This window comes from Xenopus laevis, chromosome 3S (assembly GCF_017654675.1).
Source record: "Xenopus laevis strain J_2021 chromosome 3S, Xenopus_laevis_v10.1, whole genome shotgun sequence".
Classification (NCBI taxonomy): domain Eukaryota; kingdom Metazoa; phylum Chordata; class Amphibia; order Anura; family Pipidae; genus Xenopus; species Xenopus laevis.
The window spans coordinates 112,868,690-112,892,726 of record NC_054376.1 but is presented as its reverse complement, the minus strand read 5'-3'; the positions used below and the strand labels follow the sequence as shown (position 1 = coordinate 112,892,726).

Below are 24,037 nucleotides of genomic sequence, written 5' to 3'. Positions count from 1 at the left end.
CACTGGGCTGATCTGATTGCTAAGTCCTTGGATAAATGACTGGATAACAATAGCAGTCAGTGAAGGTTAGCCTCTTTGTCTGACATATTCAAACCTGCATTAGTAGGACTGAAGACTGATAGAAAAGAAAATAGTGTCTTAAAATATATATTAACTGTCATAACATATGTTTTGTTATTTATAAATTCCTGACTTGAACCACATTTTCCTAAGCCACATACTTGGCATTCTGATATGCATTTCCAATTTCTGGAGAAGTCTTAATTATAAGAGTGCAGTTACAACTGTGAAGAAGAAAAAAAGATTTAAATTGTGGCACACGCGTTTTGCAGCTTGCTTGATTAATTGCTCATTAAATATAGACATAGAGATTCCATGTCTTTTACTGTGTTGTTGAAATTTTCTTATCTGCCTAATATCAAAATGATGGTAACCCATCAAATACTCTACATAAATGCATCCTGCTTAGTGGGTTCAGTTAAAATTCCTAATCCTAGGCAAATTGTAAAAAAGTATTAAAAGTCTTTAAAATCTACTATATTTACTTTTATCCAAGAAAGCATTTCCCTACACCTATGAACCATTTGAATAAGAATAGTGCATTGCCTTATAACTACAACCTTTTAAATAGTTTCCATGCGGTATTCCCAAGGGATTTTTTTTTCTTCTTCAAAGAGCAGAAAATCCATATACAATAAAGGACTGCTTTATCAACGTTCAAATTTGTTTTGTTTGTTTTTTTAGCACAATCAGGGGTTTTTTGGGCTAAAACTTGCAAACTTAAATTATAACTTCAAATCAAGTATTTATTAAGCTAAAACAAAGTAAAACTTTGGCATCTAAGGGGCAGATTTATCAAGGGTCGAATTTCGAGGGTTAATAAACCCTCGAATTCGACCCTCGAAGTAAAATCTTTGAATTCAAATATCGAATTCGAAGGATTTAGCGCAAATGCTTAGATCAAACAATCGAATAAAAATCGTAGAACGATAAAATCGTTCAAATCGAACAATTCGAACTATTTTAAGCAATCGATCGAAGCATTTTTATTCGATCAAATAAAGCTTAGAAAAGCGCTGGGGAAGGTCCCCATAGGCTAACATTACAGCTCGGAAGGTTTAAAGTGGCGAAATATGAAGTCAAAGTATTTTTTAAAGAGACAGTACTTCGACTATCGAATGGTCGAACGATTTTTACTTTGAATTGTTCGAATCATTCGATTCAATCAAATTCGATCAAATTTGGCCTATTCGATGGTCGAAGTACCCAAAAAAATACTTTCAAATTTGATTTTTTTTTTCATTTGAATTCTTCACTCGAGCTTAGTAAATCTGCCCCTAAAAGCTTGCAACATCATGTAGAAGTCAGTGGGAGTTGTCATAGGAAAAATGTAAAACTATTTATTCAAATTTAGTATATGTGTTTGTGTGTTTATATTTGTAAATTATGAGTTTTTTCAAAATAGAAAAAAATCTCAAATTACACCTTCGAATTTGGAAAAAGAAGGCCCTAAGTAAATGTCATCATAAAAAATCAAATAATCAGAAATTCAGCAGTTACAGTATGTTTGGAGCATGAACAGCATATAAGAATGAATTGGCTTTAATGAAATACTACTCAAGAGTAACAAGCGGCATGGACAGATCTCACATAGTGAAAGTCACCACCAGGCTTTGAAGTAGCATATCATCTATACAAACACACACACACATACATACTTTCGAATGTTCAGAAATAAAAACAATTACTATGAAAGATGCTTTCAGACATATGATATAGTTCAAATGGAAGTTTCCATTAGAGAGATTGGAAGAGATTGCTTGTTTCAGGAGCAACTGCTTCAATATATTCATTTCAACAAACCCATTTGCTTAGGATGCTGGTTGTGGTGGTGGTGGGGGTTTCATCTATAGAAATGGCTTTGATTCTTATTATTATTATTTAAGATGAATGATTAAAATAACAGACAGAAGCAGTACCAAGCTCAAATAAAGAATAGCATAATGCATTGCAATGTCTAATCAAATGGGAGAAAATAATACAAATGAAAGTGGATGAGAAAATATGGTAGAACAATGAATAAGATATCTGTTCTGAAGAAGAAGAATGTCAGGGGCTAATATAGATGCCCATGTTGAAGAACACTGTCTTTCATTACTATACTGTACTACACACTAGGGCCAGTTTTATCAATTGACCTGCCTGTAGAAGAAAAGTAGAGTACCCAGACTAAACCCATGAAGACATGAGGACAACATAGCAACCCTTTGCCACCAGTACCAAGGTAAGAATTGAACTCAGGATCAAACTTCAAGGAAGCAATGCTCACCAATGAGCCACCATGCCGTATTAATGACCTCATGTGGGAAAGCATTGGATGTAATATGGAAAAGGAAAATGTTTCCAGCCCAATTAAATGTTTCCAGCCCAATGGAGGACTAGGACAAATAATGCCTGGGTCAGGTATTGTGGATAAAGTAGTAGAAATATATACAGTAGTTAAAATCCTCTGTTTAATCAAAAATACATTTATTGACATTGGATATCACAAGCATTTAGGGGCACATTTACTATTGGTCGAATATTGAGGGTTAATTAACCCTCGATATTCAACCAACGAAGTTAAATCCTTCGACTTCGAATATCGAAGTCGAAGGATATACCGCAATTCGTTCGATCGAATGAAAAATTGTTCGATGGAACGATCGATTCGAAGGATTTTAATCCATCGATCGAATGATTTTCCTTCGATCACAAATTGCCTAGAAAGCCTATGGGGACCTTCCCCATAGGGCTAACATTGGTGCTCGGTAGGTTTTAGCTGTCGAAGTAGGTGGTTGAAGTTTTTTTTAAAGAGACAGTACTTCGACTATCGAATGGTCGAATAGTCGAACGATTTTTAGTTTGAATCGTTCGAAGTTGAAGTCATAGTCGGTCGAAGTAGCCAATTCGATGGTCGAAGTAGCCAAAAAAACACTTCAAAATTTGAAATATTTTTCCTTCTAATCCTTCACTCGAGCTAAGTATATGTGCCCCTTTGTGTATAAAAGATAAAGGTTGTAAAATAGGGAAAGTTATTAAAAAGGCATATGCAACCTGTGGCTCTACAACTACTGTATAGGAAACAGCACTGGCTTTCATGTTAAGGACTCATCATTTACAGGTTTAAGTTTTAAAGTTTGCTGTTAAGGGATAAGTGAAAGGTCCACAATTTTTAAAAGATATCAAATATAAATTTTACAGGAAGAAGTTTTATAACACACACTGCACACTGGAGTAAAAATAAGGTTCACAATCTTTCTCTCTGCAGCCTTTGACACAGTTGGACTCCCAAAAACATAATACACTCATCTGGCAATCATGATGCTGCTCCGTCATGGTTTACAACTAGTGATGAAACATGTAGGATTGTTCAATGTGCTTTTACCCTTACAGATGTAAGAAGATGAAGATTAAAAATAAATTGTATAAGCATAGTCATAATTGTTTAACTGTTAATGCTAATTATTGATTATAAATTAGTGCAGAAGGACACAAAGGACAACACATTTTTTAGTGGTGGTGTGACTCCTGATGGAACCTAAAATGTACAGTCCACTAGTAATTAAAGATGGGAGCCAGCTATGTTAATCTTATGCCTGCCTAGTGTGGATATGAACAGGTGGGGGAGCCGGGAGATGACCAAACGCTATGCCATATAGTGCTTATGTAGGTATATAAATTGTAAACTGATTAAACATCTAATATCAAATAATAGCTAAGGCACTTATTTATTAATAACCTTTATGTATGCTAAAACTTTATTTCTGAAAGCTCCCACATATAGACATGTATTAAACATTGCACAATTCGAATATCTGTTCAAGGCTGGGCAGAGAGTCCTTGAAGCGTATTCTCTTTCATACAACCCATAGAGGAATGTTTACTAACCTGAGATATGCTATAAACATATTAATAATATTCAGAATGAATTCAGTTCAGAAAACACCAATGTCATAAACAAGTAACACAAGCTTTCAGCACTCCTTCTGTACAAGCCATAAGGGGTCATTTACTTTCTGCACCATAGTTGAAGGCCTGCAGATTTCCCCACTATTAATTGCTCGAAAAATCCTATTAATTAAAGATACTTGAGTCAACATGTGCTCCTTGTACCTGTACAGTTGTGCTGACCACCGCTATCTGGACAGCTACCCTGGATCTGCCACCACCTCTGAACCAAGCATCAGCCCTGGGGTACCCACAGAAGCCTGGGTCAACAGATGCAACCATGTGTGCCAAATGCACAAGTGACTGTTATTGACATCAGTGTTGACTGGGATGTCAGGGGCCCACCAGAAAACCTTAGACTGTGGGCCCACTTTCTAAACTATTGTTCCTCCTCTCCTCACTCAACCTTATTTTATTCCTATTCTTTTATCTCTACATAATATACTCAATTCTTCCACGATTAAGCCCCTTAAAGAAATAGGGACTGAACATGATTAGTGATGGGCGAATCTGTCCCGCAAAACTGCAAAAAATTTGTGAAACACATTGAAGTCAATGGGCGTCTACATCATTTTGACGCACGCGACAATTTTTATGCGCACGACCATTTTTATGCATGCAACAATTTTGACAAGTGACAATTTTATTTGTTGAGGTGAATTTTTTTCCGGTGAATTTTTTGCCACAGTTTCACAAATTTATTCACGGGTGGCGAAACATGGAAATTCGCCGCAAAAACAATGCCTGCCAAGTTTCCTCGCCCATCACTAACCATGATATAGGCCATATGGTTAAAAGCAAGAGGGCTCACTGACACCTGGGCCCACGGGAGTTTTACTGGTATCCCAGTGGGCCATTCCAACACTGATTGACATGACATTTTCAAAATTAGAAAGAGGCTCTGCTGCATCAAATGCAACTCCCCCAGCTGTCACAATAATTGTAGGATTTTGGGAAAACAAACTACCTTGCAAATAAAAAATAGTTTGATTGCATTCAGAAGTATGGACGAGCAAACTTGCATTGCCTTATACAGCTTCATGGCGAAATGAGTGGCAAACATTTTGAAGAATTGGTGCTAGAATTTCGCCATGTGCTTTGAAAAATAAGAAGCACGTGGAGCAAGAAAAACATGGAATCCAGTAACTCCAATGCATTTGGTGTGAAAAAAAGTGCAAACATTTTCAGCAAAGTGAAATGGAGCAGTTTTGCTTATCACTATTTGGAAGTGCACTTTGAGAACTAGATTTGTTTTAAGAAAATGATCCCCTATAATAGTGATCCCCAACCAGTGGCTCGTGAGCAACGTATTGCTCACCAATCCCTTGGATGTTGCTCCCAGTGGCCTCAAAGCAGGTGCTTATTTTTGAATTCCAGGCTTGTTTTGGTTGCATAAGAACCAATCACAGCCCTTATTTGCCCCCAAGAAATGTTCATGCTTGTGTTGCTCCCCAACTCTTTTTACAATTGAATGTGTCTCATGGGGAAAAAAAGGTTGGGGATCCTTGCCCTTTAATGATATTTTCATTCTAATGCAATTCTTTTGATCAGGGGCAGGTGGATGAAAATGAAGTAAGGAATCCTAAAACATTCCTACAAATTTTATTTGCCTTACTGTCAGGAAGCTACTCTTAACAGGAAAGCATTTTTACAAATTGGCATGTCAAAGTCTTTTTTTTTTGTAAATGTACCAATGAGTTGGATTCAATTTGATTTCTTTAAGCAGTTGAATGCAATTCTTTTCTATTGTGTGTAATGAGTTCAGAGGTGCTGCTGGAAGTTAATGCTCATCTATGGGGGATTTATCAAAATTATATATAGCTGGCAGATCCTTCTATTCCCCAAACTGAATGTATTTCATTAAAATGTTATGTATTACATACAGTAACTATTTACTTCATGTATAATGAGCAGCACAAACAGTAATTGATTTTTCCTTCTCTGGATGTGTGCTTATGGAATTATCTCTTAAATTAAAAGTCAGAAGAACCTGTTGGTTATGCAAGCAGACTTCGGATGCAAATATCCTTGTACATTCGTAGCCATATGACTGGCAGCCACTGCAACAAGGACAACAAACTGTGAATGCATCTGGGAAAGGAAACTAAACATAATAGCAGCCCAGGTAAAAAGAAAAGGTCATGCAATGAAAATAACCTAGGGATCTGCAAACAAATGCACCATTACTACATACTGGAAGGGAACAAGGAGTCCAATCAAAGGGAACAGATTGAAATGCAACTGCAGTCATGTGTGAATGCCACAGAATGCATTGTTGAAATATTTGGAAATCTGGCACACAGGAATACGAATCATTTCCTAACTTTGAATTCAGACCATTTCAACAAGCACTCATTTGCAAATGGCTGATAATTTGAAACTTGGACAAACACTCAACTCTCTGGAATGGGCCACATGCAGTGAGCTGGCTAGCTAACAGAGCTTAAGCTTTTGATGAAGAGATTTAATTATTGTACTGATATAATATTAGACTTGTAACAAGATCGTTTTATTGTTCAAGGCTCTACTCTCTTTTTTTAACCCATTGCCCTAAATCATAGAGTGCAGCATGGATCAAAGAGCAACCAGGAACATGAATTTTGCTGGAGAAATATTTCAAGATTATGAAGCAATCTAAACTGACTGAAATGCACATTTGTTAAAATAATTGTAATACTAATAATTATTACACCTTTTCATGCAATTTCCCATGATTTCACACATAAAAATTGCAGACATTTTTTGGAAAAAGTATAAATTCATTAATTTTCAAGTCATTTGAACAGTTGAGTTTGTTGTTTTGTGACCAAATCCAAGTGGTGGCCGAATCTGACCTGTTTTGCTTCACAAAAAAATCTTGAAACGTTAAAAAAGTCACCAAATGCACTGAAGTGAATGGACTACAAATTTTCAAGCTGTGCCACATTTTATAAACAGCAACATTTTTTCTTACTATCCATTATAATAGGCATAGGCATTTTTTCTTGGCGAAACAAGGCAAAATATTTTGCTCATCTCTACCGGCCACAAAATCATGGAGTTGCTTTTTTACTTTTGCATTAATAATGACTTATCAACTATTGAGGACTGGGTCCCAGGGAGGTTGATTAATCAGAAATCTAGTGATTTTTCTTGCATGACTCGAAAGCTTAACAAAAGCCATGTGTGCTTATTTATTAAAGAGGATAAAACTTGAAACCTTGATCATGTAAGAGAATGAAAAAAACAACTTGACCGTAACAACATCATATTCTACCCATCATTTTCAATGAGTCTTCCAAATCTGGAATAAGCCTTAAAAACTCAAACTGAAAAATAGTCTAAATTTTTAAGGACATCTTCATTAACTTAAATTTGCATTTTAGGCACAAAAAATATAAATCATTGTAAAAACTCAAATTCAATACAGGCCAGAGATAAGTATAATTATTTAAATATGTAGAATATCTCAAACATATATAAAAACTTTAGGTAGTGACCCAAACAGCAGCTGTCTTGCAGATATCCAACGGCAGTACGCACCTAGTTCTATCAAGCTTTCATACTTACTATGCTGATAGATGTATTCATTTGCATAGATATTGAAATATATTCTAGATTAAGAAAATAAATAAGATGCCTTAAATGACACTAGCACTAAGAATGATCATTTCTCTAGCAACTAGAGTGCGTTAATATAAAATGATGAAATATAAATACAAGCCACCTAAAGGCCATTTTATCAATGTGAGCATTTTTATGTCATTTAATTTATTATTTTCACCTTCTGCAGTAGCAACATATTTAATTAATGTACTCATTATCTATGTGAACTGCAGTACATCTGACCATCATTTTTAATCTGAGCCTGGAGAATGAAATAAAATTTGGAGGATATTTATGGTTTGCTAAAGTTAAATATAAATTGATGAAATATAAACTGGTATATTTCCTCAGTCACATTCTCATAACATGTGGCCTTGTTTATAAAAAAATAGAATTTGTGATTTTTTTTTACTTCAAATAAACTCACAAAAAAATGTAATGTCTGCTTATTTATAAAAAAAAAAAGACAACTGAAAAAAAAAGAACACAATTGAAAAACTCAAAGTTTGAATTTGTGAGCTTACAAGCTCAAAAAACTAGAAAAACTTGGTGAGTTTAAATGCTCAAACCCTCAAATTGGGTGAGTTTACATGATCAAACAAACTCAACTTTGTGAATTTACAAGGTCAAAATAACTCGAAAAAATTGAAAATCTTTAAGTAAAAAAAATAGCTTGAATTTTGCCTAGGACAACACCTTGACTTCTACTTAAATTCGTTTTCAAGTTTTTCGTGCTTAATGTATACATGCATGGGATCTGTTATCCAGAAGCCCATTATTCAGAAAGCTTTGAATTTAAGGAATGGTTGTCTCCATTTTATCCAAATAAACTTTAAAAAATTCTTTCCTTTTTTCTTTGTAATAATAATAATATAGTACCTTGTACTTGATCCTAATTAAGATATAATTAATACTTATTGGAATCAAAACAATCCTATTGGATTTATTTAATGTTCAAATTATGGAAAGATCCATTATCCTGAAAACCCCAGGTCCTGACCATTCTGGATAACAGGTCACATACCTGTACCAAAATTCAAGTTTTTTTAAAATATAATTCTTATTTGTGAGTTTTTGTGCAAAAAAAATTGAACTGAGGCAAAAATTCTAATTTGAATATTGACGAATCAAACCCTTAATATAGGGTTTATAGACCTGCTTCCTCTGGTCTCTCTAACACTTAGCACTTTATCTTTAATGCAACCAAACTTTGCATTTATTTATATCTAATATTATGTCCAATGTACGAGTTTGAGAAATATTACTGACTGTAACTTCAAGTTCCAGAATATCAAAGGTTTCAAGAATCAGAACTAGGTGAAAACTCTTCTAGGGGCCGATTCACTAACTTCGAGTGAAGCATTCGAAGGTAAAAAACTTCGAATTTCGACGTTTTTTTTGGGCTACTTCGACCATCGAATGGGCTACTTCGACCTTCAACTACGACTTTGAATCGAAGGATTTATAGTAAAAATCCTTCGACTATTCGACCATTCGATAGTCGAAGTACTGTCTCTTTAAAAAAAACTTCGACCCCCTAGTTCGCCATCTAAAAGCGACCGAAGTCAATGTTAGCCTATAGGGAAGGTCCCCATAGGCTTGGCTAACTTTTTTTGATCGAAGGATATTCCTTAGATCGTTGGATTAAAATCCTTTGATCGTTCGATCGAACTATCTGTGCTAAATCCTTCGACTTCGATATCTGAAGTCGAAGGATTTTAATTCCTAGTCAAATATTGAGGGTTAAGACCCTTATATTCCTGAGAAATTATAAGTACACTAGAGGCATTTTATAGTAATAAGTTGGATATGACTGCAAATTTTACTAATTAAAAAATTCCCTGGTGCCAAAATGAGAAGAACAGGGTTGAAAAAATAAAACACCCCCTCCCATTATATGTATTTTGATTGTATCTTTGGAAACTACATTTTAGCTTTTAAGGGGTAATTTATTTAGGCTGTGGCTTAAGCGCAAAAGCACTGTATCCGAGTAGTGATGGGCGAATTTGCGCAACGTCGTCGGCGTCTCGTTTTTGACACCGGCGTACGTTTTTTTACGAAATTTTTTTTTGACACCGGCGAATTTCGCGGGCGTTTCGCAAATTTATTTGCTGGTGGCGAATCGCGAAAATTCGCCGTGAATTCGCGCCTGGCAAATAAATTCGCCCATCACTATACCCGAGACATATGTGTGATCTGTACCTCTAAGCATCTCAATGGAGCACAAGGATCTATGGTTTTGGGTGCTCCCCCATTAGACGGAATGCAAAGTGTGAAAAACATGGCAGCATGGTCTAGGGTTTTTTTCTGCATTTCACACCTTGTCCCACCTATAATAAAAGACCGCTTTTTGCATTTTGGGATGTGATAGGTATGCTATATTTTTACAGTACCATAAACTATCAAACTTAATAAAGGTACTGAAATATCAGCTTAATATATACCTTTTTCATTTTCACTATATGTGCCAATTGTGTGAAAATGTGTTACTAAATGTACCGTATATGCAATGTATGTTATGTTATGCCTATCTATCTGTTTATTACTATTTTGCTCTTATTTCTGAAATCAAAGTTAAGAAAGTCTTAGGATAAACTGATACTAGTAATGTGTTGCTTCAGTGGTGTGTGTGTGTGTATAAAAGATTATGGAATTTCCCAATAAACACAGCACATTTTCCACTATTCTTTATTAAAAACCATATCCATGCTGCAGAAAATCGAATCATGAATAAGGAGATGCTACTGGAGAGTAGTTAACTAGGAAGAATAAAAGTGATTTATAATAAGTGACAAAATGAAAGAAAACATTTACTTAATATTTTGCAGCCTCATTTTTCAAGCTTCTGTTTGCTCAAAGCTTTTAGGCATTCTCGATTAAAATTTGCATTAATTGAAGAGCAAAATAAACTTACCATACAGTAACCGGTAGATTCTTTTTAGGTTTTTTCTTGGTTTTTACGCCTGGAGCAAGGTTAAAATACATTAAAAAAAAGTACAGGTATTGGACCTGTAATCCATGCTCAGGACCAGATAATAGATCTTTCTGTAATTTAGATCTTCCTTCCTTAAGAAAATCATGTAGCCATTAAATCAGGGCTGTGGTAGGGGTAGACATGGTAGGCATTTGCATTTATTCACACATGTGCATGCGCCTATTGAGCACTGCGACCGGTAAGGTTGCCTAGGGTGCCTGGCCGGCCTGGCCTGCTGCATTAAATAAACCCAATTGGCCTGTTTTGCGTCCATTAAGGATTAATTATATCTTAGTTTGGATCAAGTACAATGTACTGTTACAGAGGAAAGGGAAATTGTTTTTAAAAATGTTAGGATTGTTTGAATAAAATGGAGTCTATGAGAGACGGCCTTTCCGTAATTCGTAACTTTCTGGATAACAGGTTTCTGGATAACCAATTCCACACCTGTATTACAAATACCTCAAGCAAATTTTTTTTTTTTCTTTTAAAAAAAAAGTATAATTCCATCCATCCAGATGATGGAATAAAATCCATATTCTAGGCTGCCTTTTTCTTATTTTTTTGTCTATTTGTGCCCCTGAGGAAGACCCTTAAGGTCAAAAACGCATTGGGTTCACCTCTTTATATAATTTTTGTATATTTTTGTAATTGCTATTTTGTAATAAATTCATTATTTTTGGAATTGGGTGTGCAATTCATTTTTTGTAATATTTGTAATCCCTTTTGGAGACCCTCATGGGGAGCCCCCTATGGATCAGCACCCCACAATTTTGGTTTAAGGGTGTGCACCTTCTTTATTCTATTTTGGAATAAAATCCATGACTGAAAAAAACTCACAAATAAACAGGATGGATAGACAAAAGGAATGATGCCCTAAACTGTTATTTTTCTCCACATTTTTCAAAATATCATTTAGATATTTGCAGCATACCACACTATTTTCAACTTTGGAATGATGTGATTAAGTTCAAAAAAGAGCATTTCTGAACTGGTTAATCCCCCTGTTGGCCATGTTCCAAGTATACATGATTCGTTAGGGTAGCAATGTTCTGTCTCTGAGCTCTAACACGCAAATGTGCAAAGTAGTCAGTTGTGATTAATTCTGCTTTGATAAAGGTGTCAATACACTAAAGTGTTTAGTAACTGCTGGGTATCCTTCCGTTTGAATTCAAATACATTTGCCATTTATTTATTATTGAACCACTAGTTTTTGGTAGCAGCCAATGAGAATTAAGGTTCTGTCTGTTTTATTTCTACTATTTATTGTTCACAGCAGAGTGATCTGTTATGGCTTTGTTTATAAATGTTATATTTTATAGTTATTAAGGCACAGTATTTGAAAACATTAAGTAAGCAAACACTTGTTTATGGTGACATTGTTAACACACTTCTAAACAAAACTGTCATGTACAAAAATTCATCATGCTTAAAGGCACTTCATCGGAGAAATCCCACAATGCATTCAATTAGTGACAGGTGTCATCACATGAATCCTCCTTAGCTAAAGGGATTTGCAATCATAATAATACAGGTCTAATTGTAAACAGATATACTTTACATTATTAATGGAAAACATGTACTAGGAATGCATTACAATATGCAATGAGTGATGGGCGAAACATTTGTGACAAATTTGTCAGTTTTGCCACGGGCGAATTTGTTTGCAAAAGTTGTGGAATGAGAAGGGGATTGACACATAGAAACTGACTGAGAGAGAAATATAGGGAAAAAAACATCCAAGAGAAAATCCCGGCAAAGTGGCACCGGGAACTGGAACCATGAGATGCATGTTGCACAGGGGGGCTTTGCTCTGTAGGGATGCCCGGCATTGTCTGCCTGCCTGGGCTCCAACTCCAGCCTTGGGGAATCAGGGAGCCTGGAAAGATGGAGCAGCAGCACTGCCAAGTCTGGGGCTTTGCTCGCACTCCGGCTCGGGCAGGACTTTGGGAAAGTTAATGTTCCTCTGGGAGGCTGCTGAGCTGGCAGAGTTGCGGTGCCGCTAGAGGTCGCCAGTAGGCATTGTTGGAGAGGCATCTGCCTGGCATTCGGAAGCAGAGTGAAACGGAAAGTCTTGAGTTAACTGTTTATTAACCCATTGGGTTAGGGCGGGTAGAGTTATATGGGACTGGTCTGGAGTTGCTAGAACATATAATAGCTGGGCATTGTCAGCCTCATTCCACATTCAGTAGGAGACTTAACATTTGCTAATCATCATTACTTGCTTAACCCTCTGAGCTCTAATAGTGGAGGTGCAGAACCCGCAACCTACAATTATTGCATGGTACAACTCCCGACATCTCCGGTATGCCGGGGAGTATATATCAGCAGGGACTGTGAGCATAGGACAGACACTAGACATTTAATACTGTTTGACTTTTATTCAAGAAATAAAACCACCTGTGGATCTTTAGGATTCACAGCTATAACTGTCTGTAAGCAAATATGTCTTGCAATGCATGCGCCAAATAAGCCGGAAGCGCACGTCAAAAAACGCACTCTGCAAAAATGATGCACTACAAAATAGAAGCACACAGCAAACCAATTTCGCAAATTTTTCGTCGTTTCACAAATTTCTCCAGAAATTCGCAAATTATTCAGCGAAGCGAAACACAGCAGATTCGCCCATCACTATATGCTACATTAAAAAGATTTCTTCTACGCAGCAATGGAAATTAGCATGAATTTGTGAAACAAACCCAAAGAAATTTGGAATGATCCCAGTTCCAGTAGTTGTCAGTATTTGTTTGGGGTAACTTTTAGGCTTATGGCACAAGTAGTGATCTGACCGTCATGCTCCACTTAGAAAGCTCCACTTATGATCAAATTGCCCTTGCCTATCTGAACCTGATTGTTTTACTTTGGAATAGGAAATATGTTGTCTGGAGCCTTCCCACCAACAGTGGCAGCACCCAATATTAGGGTGTGATATATATATATATATATATATATATATATATATATATATATATATATATATATATATATATATATATATATATATAAAATATCTTATCCAAAGGAGTAGCACTGCCAGCTATGTTCAGTTGTGATCTTTATGGATACAATAAAGATCACGTTTGAACATAATTAGAAGTGCTGATAAATAGAGAGAAAGAAAAGAGAGAAAGAAAGAGCACTAACTTGTGGACAACATGAAAGGGTGGGATTGCAAGCTTAGAAAGTAATAAATAATGTGATTAGACTGATATAACATCCGGTGATGGACTTGAAATTTCATATGGTCTTCTATTTGGCATTTGGCGTAGTTTCAATGCTGCCATTTCACAAAGCCCAGTTATTGTGAGAAAAGGTACATAAGGCTCTAAGTTGTGGATAAGATGCAAGGGTGTCTAGCATTCATTGATTTTGGTCAATTATTTTGGTGTATAAATGTAATGTGAACAGTAATTGAGCAGACAGGGTATGGCAACATGCGCCCGTTTAACTAGCAAGGAAGCAGGGATGTCCCACCAAGGGTCGTGGTGCAAATATGAGACCATATTGAGACAATATATATGAGACGATATTCGAAGTCGAATGATTTCCATTCGGCAGTCGAATATCGAGGGTTAATTAACCCTCGATATTCGACCATGAGTAAATTTGCCCCTAAGTCTACTAAAAATCATTAAAACATGTATTAAGTCAAATGGGATTGTTTTGCCTCCAAAAGGGACTTATTTCATCTTAGCTGGGGTCAAGTACAAGTTACTGTTTTATTATAGAGAAAAAGGAAATCATTTTATAAAGGCTTTCTGGATTTAACGGATTTCTAGATAACAGATTCCATACCTGTGCCACGAAATTCACTAATTTTTCGGCAAAGCGAAACAATTCGCCCATCACTAATTATTAAGCTCTCCATGTAAACATTTGGTCAGTATAACACATATAACGTCCTTTTACTTCCACTGAAAGAAGTTGTATGACAGCACGAAAGAGCAACTGAGATCAAGTTGTTAATACTATTGTTATTATGATTATGTCTTACATTAGATTATAAATAAAAGCAACCATATTTGAACTTAAATTGGGTTGAAATAATGACACTATCAGACTTCCTCTGTGTAAAGGTTGAACTCATTTACTGTGCAGTTTACAAGTTATGATTGATGTTGTTTCTCCAAATGATAAACCAATTACACCAGTGATGTAATGCCATTTTAAGAATCTTATAATCAGATTCATCTTAAGCAGGGGAGCTCTGATGATGTCTAATAAAGATTTATGGTACTTTAATGGTCTGCTTAATACCAGCAATGGAATTTCCCCTTGATGCACAATTATATTGTTTATTATACTGATGACTGTTGGTGTGTGAAGGGCTAAAATAAAAGTTTTAAGTGGATGTGCCAGATCATCAAGAATGAAACTGCAAATGTTGAACATTTTGATCTTGCTGCACACCTTGTTGCCAGTATATAAAAGCTGTAACACTTAGGGACAAAATCACTGAAGGCTTCACTACACTTCGCCAGCCGTTAATTCAATACCAAGAGTCTAGAGACAAGAGTGAGTTTATTGTCATTTCATCCATATACGTTTGTACAGTACACAGTGAAACAAAACAACGTTCCTCTAGGACCATGGTGCTACACACAACATAGATGTACCGAACATCAGACAAAAAGTGCAAGTGCAAAAATATGCAACTCCTGCAGGACAGGACAGCATAGTGCAGGGACAGGACAAGACAGTGCACACTCAGCAGATGTAATATGTTAAGTAAATAATGCTAAACGTCAGACATGATGGGTGTATCATTGTGATATGATAGTAGTAAGAATATGAGAAAAAACATGACAAAGTGCAGATGTGCTCATAGAGAACAATTGTATCCAATGGAGTGTGTGTGTGAGAGAGATCTGTCTGGTCCCTGAGTATTCAGGAGCCTTATGGCTTGGGGGAAGAAACTGTTGCACAGTCTGGTAGTGAGGGCTAATTCACTAAAATTCATAGTTGTGGCTCGGCAGTCGATTATTGGCCAACTTTCGCTAGTGTTAATTAGTCAGCGCGAGCATTTAATAGTGAACTTTCGCTAACGCTAGTTTCTGCCTAGCAAAACTTAAGCGTACAACTTACAAGTGTACACTTACGTTTAGGTCAATTTGAATAGGGCAGGTACATATAGGTCGTATATATGTCTGGATTAAAGATGTTGGTGGCCAAATGTTCATGGAAGCAAAATAAAAGCAAAAGAGATCCTCTATTGTCCTAGACATAAGCCTATCCTAAAACAAATGTGGCATGCCCCTCAAATGGTCACAGAAAAGTTGGGTATTCTCGCACACCCTACTTGTAAACTGATGAAGATGGGCCTGGTGCTCGGCTACCTTCCAATTCAAGTCCTCAAGAAAAACCCAATGGCACACAGGTCTGCATGAACACTTCTAGTGTTTATTTAAAGCTGAGTGCAGTGCAGTTGCTACACTCAGCTTTAAATAAACACTAGAAGTTTCCACGCAGACCTGTGTGCCATTGGGTTTTTCTTGAGGCCTCAAATGGTCACTGACATAAGACTAACGAGGATGTAGCTTATCAATTCGCCAGGTCTAAGCTGGCGAAGGAAACTCTGGCGAAAAGGGTACTGTTATGGAAAATAGTAACTATCTTTCGCTGTAACGAAAATTTGCCTGGTAAAACCAAGCTAGAGATGTACTCCTTCACTAGCAAATTGTCCTCTACACCTGTTATTAAATTGGCAATGTCCCTGCGGATTGGATGTCTGGTGAATTTTTGATAGTGATGGCCACTTCACCATTTAATAAATCTGCCCCATAGACTTTACAATATATCTCACTTAGAGGGTTAATTCAAGATTGCATTGCATCATTTTAGTTACAATTATTGGCAGAAACATCAACACTAACAATTGGGAATAAAATATTTACAGTAATTGAACATACTGTATCATACTAATTTGTAACACATGCAGATACTAATACTCTCAACATTAAAAGACATATTGCACTTCAGATTATCCATCCATGGTCTTAAAATACTTGAATGTGTCAGCAGAGAAGGAAAAGAACTTGGAGAACAATTTATATTGAGAAAGTCAAGTAACACAATATTTTCAAGATGGAGAAACGCTGTCTATAAAATTATGGTAATGTTGTCATCTTGAGTGTGTAGCTCTTAATGTCACTATAGTGTTGTCAATCTTTTTTTCCTTGTGTCAGTAGACAATATTCGGGTTGATTTATATGGGACAATTTGCCAAATACATCACACTTCATAACAGCTCTTCTGCATGAGGCACCAATTCAAAGAGACAGGAATCCTAATTGCTGACATACCTCATGACAGGGAGACTTACAGCCCAGTAAGATACAAAGCAGATGTTGGTTTCATTTAAAGGGCCTACGTTGGGTTCATTTGAAAAAAGATGACTTTTTTGGGGTCAAATTAATTATATCCTGGATCATGAAATTGAGCAAATCTACAGCATAAGTAATACAGTTTACTGGTTTATTCTATTTGATTTTGGAAGATTGAGACAGATTATTTTTGAATATTAGATTCCAGGTGTCAAAACAGGGCTGGAAATAGGGACAGCAAGATAGGCACTTGGCACATTGTATCGAAATCAGCCACTAATCTACACACTTATCTACCATGATTCAGTTGGGATAATCACTCCAATTTCTCATTAATTTGTACTTTGGCTTGTGTCTGCCACTGTCACAGTCTGGGCTACATCTTTAATGAATACTACAATGTGAGTCTTGTAACAATAACTCTTGTATAGGATATACAGGTATGGGACATGTTATTAAAAATGCTTGGGACCTGAGGTTTTCCGTATAAGGGGTCTTTCTGTAAACTGGATCTCCATACTTTGAGACTACTAAAAAATAATTTAAACATGAATAACACCCAATAGGATGTTTTTGACACATATATGGATTTATGCAGCTTAAACATGAAAAAATTAAAAAAAAATTAAAAAAAAATTTGTTTCTACTTAACAAAAAAAAAACCACCAAGACACTTTTAACTTTACATTCGCAAAGTCTTTATTAAGAAATAACTTACCGATTCTCCACTTGCGCTCCTCTTCAGAAACGGCGTCAGGGCAACGATCCATCATGCGACACTCGATTTCTTCTCCCTGCCTTCTATTGGAGATAACCAGGAAGGAGAAATCGAGCGATGCACTATGGATCGTCACCCTGTCGCCATTCCTGAAGAGGAGCACAAGTGGAGAATTGGTAAGTTATTTTTTAATGAAATATATATATTTTTAAAATATATACTTTTTTTAAGGCATCAAGTACAAGGTACTGTTTTACTATTACAGAGGAAAAGAAAATAATTTGTAATAATATAAATTATTTGAGTAAGCTGGAGTCTATGGGAAACAAACTTCCCATAAATTGAAGCTTTAAGGATAATGGATTTATGGATAAAAGATGCTATCCCAGTACTAAGAAAAATAAAATCATACATTTATTTTTTCAAAGCCTATTAACTAAATTATTTCCATTTTGAATTTACGTATGCTCCCTTATCTGGCTTTTTAAAGAGAATTTGATTACACTAGAAAATATTTTAGGAAAGAGAGATGGGTTTTGTATAAAAACCTAAAGCAGTTTCTCACTGGGAACAATTGGAGGGTGAGGCAGAAACATAGAGAATGAGTTTATTTGTTATAGAATCACATGACAGAAAGAAATGAAAAAGATATACATTTACCAAAAATATACATTGAAATGTGTCTATAACCTTTTCAGAACTTGGATAAAAGGGTTTCATCGTTTCTGTCATTCAACTTGTGTATTATTTCAGGCAAAGCAAAAGGATGTCGCAACTCTGGGAACAACTCGGTAACTCATAAACTGGGACCATATTCAATTGCCCTTTAAGAGAAATAATTTCTATGGCTTTAAATATATCCATATAAGTAAAACTTCATATTTAAAAATATTAAAACGTAAATATGTTATTATCTGTTATGCTCGAGTCATGCTAATGTAACAGCGCAAGCATTGTTTTATTTTATGAGTATGCAAACTGCAACCATCCTGAATTCCTTAAGGGCAAATCTTTAAAAATAAAAAAGCTGCAGTGATGCACTGTGCCTACTTAGAATTTGTAAGTAATTCTTTTTGGTAATGGAGATTCACTAATAGTTTTGCATGCCTTAAATCACAGTTAATATAAAAAAGATACTCGAGAGTGAAATGAACTAAGAAAAATGTGATTTGTTGAGTATGTCTAGAAACGCAAATGGCATACAATTAGAAGAGACATTTCATTTCCTCATTTTTGTCATCCTTCTTCCCTAACGCATCCCAGATTTCAACAATTTGCATGATAATTAACACATGCAGAGAACAGTCATAGAATTAGAGATTTCGAAGCACGTGCATGAAGCTGTACAGGCTAGGAGTATTAGCCTTGGTATTGCCGGGAAAGGTAGTTAGAGAACAAATACATGTTCTTGCTAGCTGAAGAGTTATTGTTCAGTATCTTTTGTAATGTTTTGTGAACTCATTAATTGACAAAAGGAATCTCACAATGCTCACTGATATTATGTCTACTTTGTCAAATACAATTTATAAAATAAGATACACAGCAGGAAAGAGCTATAGCAGTCTTGCAGCTGTTGTGAATTACAACTCCCCAGAACCTTGGTTGGCCAACAACTGGTATTACACAGTAGTCAGAGATGTATTCATTTCACATTCTGACTTCAAGCTAATGGCACACAGGGTTTTGGTCAGTTCAGGTATGTTTTTGAGAGTTATGTTACCAGAATGTTTCCCTCTGCCCCCATAATAAATAACTGGAGAATCCAAGATTCCCCACCTGTTAACCATTTGAGTTCCTCATGAGAAGCAAAACAAGTACACAGTGGAATTATAAAGCCTCAAAGATGCCCCCTTTGGAATATTTTGAAATTTTGAAATAGAATGTGTGGCATTCTGGGCAAAACAAGTACAAGGTACTGTTTTATTATTACTGTAACTAATTAAATCCTTTTAATTTTTTTAATTATTTGATTAAAATGGAGTCCATGGGAGATAGCCTTCCTGTAATTTGGAACTTTCTGGATAAGAGTTTCTAGATAATGGATCACATACTGTATATGCATTCACAATGTGCACAATATTAATGGGGTGAGGTCACAACCCTATCAGCTTTGTTAATGTAAAGCCTTAATAGCTGACATTATATCACTAATAACATAATAATGCTGCCCAGCTACTGTAGCTACAACATAAATCAAGTATGTCATAGACAATGTAATAAAACATAATATAGGTATCAGACCTGTTATCCAGAATGCTTGAGATCTGGGTCTTTCTGTAATTTGTAAATCTTCATACCTAAAGTCTACTAGAAAATCGTGGAAACTTTAAATAAACCCAATTGGCTAGTTTTGCTTCCAAGAATTAATTAGTTGGGATCAAGTACAATGTACTGCTTTATTATTGCAGGGAAAAAGGAAATATTTTTTTATTTGGATAAAATGGAGTCTATGGGAAATGGCCTTTCCGTAATTCAGAATTCCCTGGATAATAGGTTTCCAGATAACTGATCCCATGCCTGTACTTTGAATGGATGTAAAAATGATAGTACAAGTCATAAAAATAAAACATATATTTACAAAATAAATAATGTAAAAAATAATAATAATAATAATCACTATATATAACTATATACTTTCTGCTTTGGAGTACAATAGTAGTGTTTTTTTTTGTGCCTTCTTTATTCCTTTGTGCTTTCTATTGGTTGAATAGTTATGATCTACCTAGAAACAGCATTGTGTTGCCTGATTCACCATACTAGCAGCCATGTTTTTCTTCAACTTTGACTTGGGTAATTCACATTGTTTTCCATAAGCCATTGTTGCACATGAACACAAGTGCCAACTAACAGTCCTAACCATTTGTATAATGAAACCACGATGGTAGTTAGACAGAACTAAAAGTTCAAAAGAAAATGCATGCTGAACAAAGTGACCACTCTACACTTCTAGAATGGGTTGAGAACTCCTTACTTATCTAATCCCACTCTTGTCTCTACTACTTCATGAGAAATGTTGGGTTTACCAGAAATGTGTTTTCACAAGAGTACATAAAGCTATTAAATAGTCAACATGATATGTCATATTTAAATTAAATCTTAAATACATCAAAAGATCTTACCACTGCTGGAAGATTGTTTTGGGCCTGAACATGCTCTGAGCAGGTAGGAATTAGGGGAGAACTCCTCATCAGGGTTAGTGTCCATAATCTGATGAGATGTATTGCTGTCTAGCAAAGGCATCTGGCAACTAACAGGTGGGGGATTATGGGAACTGGGCAGCTGTGCAGATGGCAGAAGACTGGACGATGATGTAGATGGAATGGGACGACCTACGAAAGAGGAAGAGGGATTCAAGATCAGTAATGAAGATGTCATTAGGCAAACAATACAGAATTATGTACAGTATAGACAACATGAAGCATAAATTATAGGTCCATATTATCATATATATACAAGATGGACTCAAATTTATATAACAATGTACCTACTGCATATCCAAAAGGAGACCAGTTGGTACTAATCATTAAAAAAAGCATCAAATACACAAAAGCCATGAAGATCCTGTAAATCATATCCTTATAACATATCCTAACAGCTCTTAGTGATGTCATCAGTTATAAACTGAGCTTAATGTTGTAATTTCGTTACAATGTTCACCAAAACTTGTGTATTATAATAAATTAATAATAAAGTACCCATTGCTGATAAATATGAGGACATTAGAAGTAACCTCCTGTATTAAAGCACTCAGCCTTTGGCTTCGTAGAACTCATGTAACTGTTATGATATTATAAAATCCTTATATTTTACAATAGAGGCTACTTTATTCACTATATTATGTATTTTAAAGTGTTTCTTAGCCCCTTTGTTTCAACACATCTTACATTTTCATGGTGAACCATCTCATGTTTGTATAAAGGAATTTGTTACAGTAGCTAAAGGTTTAGCATATGGGAAATGGGGCAATGTAAAGATCCCTAGATTTTCCTTAAAATTGCAGGCACAATTGTACAAGTGTTGTCATTGGACATGGAACAAAATGGCAGGAAGGATTTAGTTAGTGTAGGAAGGATATTTATGGTCCATGTAATTTGGGTAAATGCTGTAAAATATATTTTTTTTAGGCCCAAACTAGTGTAGAGGTTCAGTAATTTTAACTTTAATCAATGTCATCATATGTTTGTAACACACACAAATATGCATAAATATAATATTCTATGTACATTTGTCTTAAATGCCCTTTATGATCTAGCACTAAAAAATTCAGTGAATCGAAGGTGTACATATAAATATACATTCATTTGCAGATTTTAGAGTACAGCATTTATGCATTATAAGTTCATCATTTTAATAAAAGCATTACTTTGGCATCAACATTGGCTTTGCTCATTCACACTATAAAAAGAAAACAGATATTTCTGTAGTTGGTATCTTGAAGTGACAAAAAAAGAACATATCTTTCAGCTATAAATAAAAGAATGAATATTTACATGTGAGACTTTATTGTATATTTTGCCATTTGCAGGTCATTGTCCTCCAGACAATATAAAACAGAAGCCGTTTCAGTGATAAATAGCCAGAGTTTTTGACCTACAAAATGTTCAAGTCAGCAGTCCTTGGTCGGGAAATGTGCTAAAGTGAGCAACTTTACTGATCCATTAATGTTTAGGATCCCTTAGAAACACAAACCGGGCTTGAATTAAAGCGAAAGCCAAACAAGCAAACTTTTCTTTGTTTCTATACATTGAATCATTGAATTACTGAGCTCCAGAGATCTCCAATCTCACTGAGTTCTGGCTGTTTTAAACTACAACTCCTATCATCACCATAGGCAGTTGTTGACTGGTTAATCGTAACAAACGGAAAACATAAAATATCTTCTCTCAAATCATGTCCCAGAACCACACTTCTTAAATCAATATACCTGATATTTATATAGAAATAAAAAAAGTCAAAGCTATACACTTGTCTGTCTTGAAATACAATCATGAATTAAATCTGCTAACTCAGAACATATATAAATGACCATAGAAATGGGAATAAACAAGTTGACAATAGATGAAACAAGGTTGAGAAAGTCCCCAAGCAGGGGCCGAATCTGTGTAATTTATGCGAACCAACTTCATTGTATATATATATATATATATATATATATATATATATATATATATATATATATATATATATATATATATATATATATATATATATGCTGTATATCCTGACGATGGTTCAAGTTCAAAATGCGTTGATGTGGGGGAACATGTGACAATTCAATAAATCCACTTGTGATTATGCCCATGACTGCCTCCAATATGTCATTTCCAATGAGTAGGGACACATGACCATGAGTAAGTAAAAGTTCAAATAATCCCACCGGTGACGGCACTCCACAATAAATCAGTTGAAACAAAAAGTCCAATCAAATGGAGGTTTATTGGTGAACCAACGTTTCGTGTTCCAAGGAATGACGCACTCCAGGACTTCATAATGAGATCAAGCAAAATGAAGTTTATTTGTCAACGTTGCGGTCCAGTCTGGACCTTTCTCAAGACATAACAAACAGAACATACCACCCCGTGTTTAAAGGCAAAAATTGCCTTTATTTTTTTATTTTGTTTTTTGTAGCTGTTTTACTGCTCAATACCAGACTTTTGGCAACATTCTCCACTAGCAGTTTATGGGGTTCTATGCTGTAACTTTTTTACCTCAGGAAAACCTAAGTACATTAGTGAGAGCACTGGATCCATGTCAGATTACCTATTATCTAATTAACCCTGTAGCTGCTAGCACAACTGCTGAGCTGCAGGCCTAAGGGATCAGGTCCCAGCAAGGACAGAGGCAAATTATCATGGTTTCCTTACAATCTATGGAAACGGTTATGTTTGTGTAAAAAAAAAAAAAAGAGTATTTTTAGGATGTGAAATGATTTGTGCTAAATGATATATGACTTGCGGCATTGCCCATTTTCATCCCTTTATTTCCAAGCGGAGCTGAATGTGCTCTTTGGTCGCGTTCAAAAAACAATTCGGAAAGCTCGTAAATAACTGAATTGAACCTAATTTATTTCATAGCATTTCCCTTACCTCCGTTAGTTACCTTCATACAATAAATAAAGGTCGACAAAGTGGATTTGTGTCGCTTTGAAAATCAGTCCCTCGGGGTCTAAGGCACAAAAGTTGTTTCAAGCATTTTGCCCTGTGCTATTTTCCTTGCAAGAAATGTTGAGTGAAATCTTTAAAATCACCTGCAAATGCCCACGTGTTTACAGGTGAGAATCATACTGTATATACATGAATACTTGAGGGCACATTTACTAAGGGTCGAATATCGAGGGTTAATTAACCCTCGATATTCGACCCTCGAAGTAAAATCCTTCGACTTCGAATATCAAAGTCGAAGGATATACCACAAATACTTTGATTAAATCCTTCGAATCAAACGATT

General features: G+C 35.6%; 1 protein-coding gene across 2 annotated transcripts in view; it reads right to left on the bottom strand.

The window, feature by feature from the left end:
* Positions 1-24,037, bottom strand: part of LOC108712409 (teneurin-2) — a 1,104,728-nt gene that overhangs the window by 480,606 nt on the left and 600,085 nt on the right. For both annotated transcript variants that reach the window (XM_041588750.1, XM_041588751.1), the window contains one exon: positions 20,710-20,919. In XM_041588750.1, the coding sequence (XP_041444684.1) occupies positions 20,710-20,919 (210 nt within the window). The remainder of the gene's footprint in view (positions 1-20,709; positions 20,920-24,037) is intronic.